This window comes from Sciurus vulgaris (assembly GCF_902686455.1).
Source record: "Sciurus vulgaris genome assembly, contig: HiC_scaffold_648_arrow_ctg1, whole genome shotgun sequence".
NCBI classification, from domain to species: Eukaryota; Metazoa; Chordata; class Mammalia; order Rodentia; family Sciuridae; genus Sciurus; species Sciurus vulgaris.
The window spans coordinates 144,410-148,031 of record NW_027632377.1 but is presented as its reverse complement, the minus strand read 5'-3'; the positions used below and the strand labels follow the sequence as shown (position 1 = coordinate 148,031).

General features: G+C 33.9%; 1 protein-coding gene across 1 annotated transcript; it reads right to left on the bottom strand.

Annotated features, from left to right (window-relative positions):
* Positions 1 to 778: 778 nt before the first annotated feature.
* On the bottom strand, positions 779 to 1,714 carry LOC306652895 (thymidylate synthase-like; the record flags this gene model as incomplete). The annotated part of the gene is made up of 1 exon (XM_079125528.1): positions 779 to 1,714. The coding sequence occupies one exon, from the start codon at positions 1,712 to 1,714 to the stop codon at positions 779 to 781; it is 936 nt and encodes a 311-aa protein (XP_078981654.1).
* Positions 1,715 to 3,622: the final 1,908 nt, after the last annotated feature.

Here is a 3,622-nt window from a genome sequence, read left to right as displayed (position 1 = left end):
TTTACATCGATTGGTTTTTACATATTTTAATGATCGCTTCGTTTCCAAAACAGACAGCTGTCTAGTCAACCGCTTACGATCATTTTCCAAAACAGATAACCTTTTACAAAGAACAATTGGCAATTTCTCTGGATCTTCCACACTTTTCTCGGTCTCTATGCAGCGTATATTCTTAGAGCTAACATACTTATTAGGTGCTTGTAGATTATTCTCTACTTGTCTGAACTCCCTGCGCTGCACTTGATTAATATTCATCAATTTTCCTTGCAATCCGCGCACATTCCTTTGTAGAGGTCTATCCTGTACATGCTCAGAATCGACAGTCATGTAAGTTGGACCTTGCGCGCCACCTGCTGGTTGGTCAGTGTCAATACTGGCCACAGTACAGAAGGCCACGATTTCTTGTTTCTGCTCTTTTGCCTCTTCAGGCGTCGCACCTTCATCTGAGTTGCACGAGATCCAACAAGATCCATCTATATAATTAAAAACACTCAATATCTTAAATTTATCGTGGTTAACATAATACATTTATCAAAAATCATCTTACCATAATGGTCACTCATATTGGTGCTTCCACGTCCAAATTTCTTCACCTCCTTATAAAAATCATCTAAACCCTCTTGCAATTTATTAGAAAAATGAGGATCTGGGTACTAAAATTACGCCATAGAATGCAAGTTACACAACTAACACCAAACGGATGCACTCACAAGATGCTCCAAAATTACCAAACATCAGCTAAAATTACTGCTAACTCTGCAATCGCGTGACAATTAAGTCATACTGCAATTGACATCCTGATAACAGGATAAGGGTCATAGTTCTCTAAAACAATATCCTCTGCCTTAAAGTCTTCTATATTCCTAATACTTCTTGCGAAGCTCAATTTTGGGAATGGCCTGGGTATTCTATTCAATTGTATTTTTAATGGTTCTATGTGATTCAAATATATATGTGCGTCACCCATAGTATGCACCAGATCACCTGGTTTCAATCCTGTGATATGAGCAATCATATAAGTTAGCAAGGAATAACTAGCTATGTTGAAGGGAACTCCCAATCCCATATCTGCTGATCTTTGATATACCTGACATGAAAGCTCACTATTAGCAACATAAAACTGACACAGTGTATGACATGGAGGTAAGGCCATTAAATGTAAATCTGGTGGATTCCAAGAACTTATAATCATTCTTCTACTTTGTGGATCTGTCCTTATCTGTTCAATAACATGCTGCAACTGATCAAACCCTTTACCTTTATAATCTGAATTCTTATCATTATATGCTGCCCCAAAATGTCGCCACTGAAAACCATATACAGGCCCAAGATCTCCTTGTTGCCTACTTGAGAATCCTAGCTTATTCAAAAACTCCAAGGATCCATTAGCATTCCATATCCTAACTCCACGAGATGATAAGACATTTGAATCAGTTGATCCACTTATAAACCACAGTAACTCCTCAATGACACCCTTCCAAAAAACTCTCTTAGTTGTTAATAAAGGAAAACAATTCCTGAGATCATATCGCCCTTGCATCCCAAATAATGATAGTGTACCAACACCAGTTCTGTCATTTTTTAAAGCGCCAGTCTTCAAAATTTCTTCAACTTGTCTCAAATATTGATATTCTCCATGCTCTTTAATCACTCCTGTATCAGACGATATTCCTCTTACACAAGCACCTACGGAAACTCTAGGTAATTTATCCATAACCAACTTGTATAACAAGGCGCGCTTGCCAAGGCTAAATAAATGAGTAATGTGATAGAACATCGTGCAACATCATACACCACAAGACAGTCATGTTTTAAACAGAGAATAAACAAAACACAAGACACTTTATCACTTACCACAAACAAGTACACTTCTCAAGCAATGAAAACACAATCCAAAAAATCTCACAAGATGCTTCACAAAGGCCTGTCTACAAAACGCCGCCAACAGGCATCTGAAACAACTTCCAAAGCATCCCATTGTTGTAAATCCCACCAAATATTACTTACCTGTTATATATCAGCTGGTACCCGCAAGAAATTTTTGTAAAATTTCACAAAATTGCCAAGGAAGTAACTTCACATATCATGCGCTAATCACACAAAAATCACAATAACACTGTGAAATTATTCCAATAAGTAATTATCAGGCTCCACAATATCACATTCACACTGATCACACTACCACAGAACAGTGATTCAATTCAGAAATATATACTAGTGACCTCCAAATATTATGTTATTTAAAATTAACTTAACACATTCACAGCCTATAATATATTGAAATATGTGTATGATTCATATGTTCAGGGAATGTAACATGAATCCATAATACTGAAATCAGGAAACTAATATTGATATATTTGAAATGTAATGTAACTTCATATTACTGAATCCCAGGAGGAACAATTAATATAAATCACTTTACTTGTTATGGATACTTGGAATATATTTTTATCACAAATGTACAAGGACCACCAATTAATGGTCACAAACTAAAATATTCTATATATAGCAAGAAAAAACAGGATCAATTTTTTTCTTGCTATATACTTGAATTTAAAAATATCTTTAAACTTCCTCTTGTACATTCTATAGAAATCATTTCAACACATAGTTCCCCATTAAACATGTGATTATTTCTCACAAGTGTCAGCTTTTTCCATCTAACATTTACCACATTTTTTTTAAATTCTTAAATCAAGAGAACAGTAACATTCAAATCCACAAAAAATAAAAATTCCCAGATTTCTCAAATATAAAGAGCGAACCATATTTCCTCAATTAACAAGAGTCGAATGAAATATTATCCATGGTTGGTAATTAAATGAAAACTAATTAAAATAAATCCCAAGAATGTATAATTGATTATTAATAAATTTGCATTAATCTGCAATCTATATACATTTTTCAGCACACAGATTGCAAAAGTTCTTAAATACTCTCATTAAACCTTTTTCACCAGGATAGAAAATGTTGAATATTGGTTTAAAATGTGGTCTCACAATCTTGAGAAAACAGCCTTGAAAGTGTGCTGATTTAAAAATAGATATCCTCTTCCTTGCAACAAAGCAATCATGTGAAAATACTTCTTCTATCAATCTTCCGGTCGTACATTGAAACAGCCCCTGATTTTGAACAATTTTACATGTAAATTATCAATTCATCGAGATAAAACAATTATATAGTTAACTAAGACAATAAATAATAAAGTGCTCATTTTAAATAGAATATTTTTCAAACATTGTAAGTTAATATTCTGGAAAGATACCAAAATTCACCCTGAAATAATCATAATGCTGTAAGTGTGTCATTTCTGCCTACATTTTCAAATATCGGGAATAAATGTCAAAAATAATAGTTCAACCGCGACATTCAAAACTTTTCATCCTATGTTTAAAGGTCAAGATGGAATGGAAGTGCCACCTGCGGCATTTATGTTGGTTTCGGGGAATTTTCAACTATGTGCTGTCTGGGAATATTAATATCTTAATGTAAAACCACTTTCAGTTTTTTTATTTTTTTACATCCAACAGTGCAGGTGTTATATTCAAATAATTTTGTGGCTCTGATTACTACCGTATTGTCTTAAATACTGCGGCACAAGAAAATATATAAGTTGATT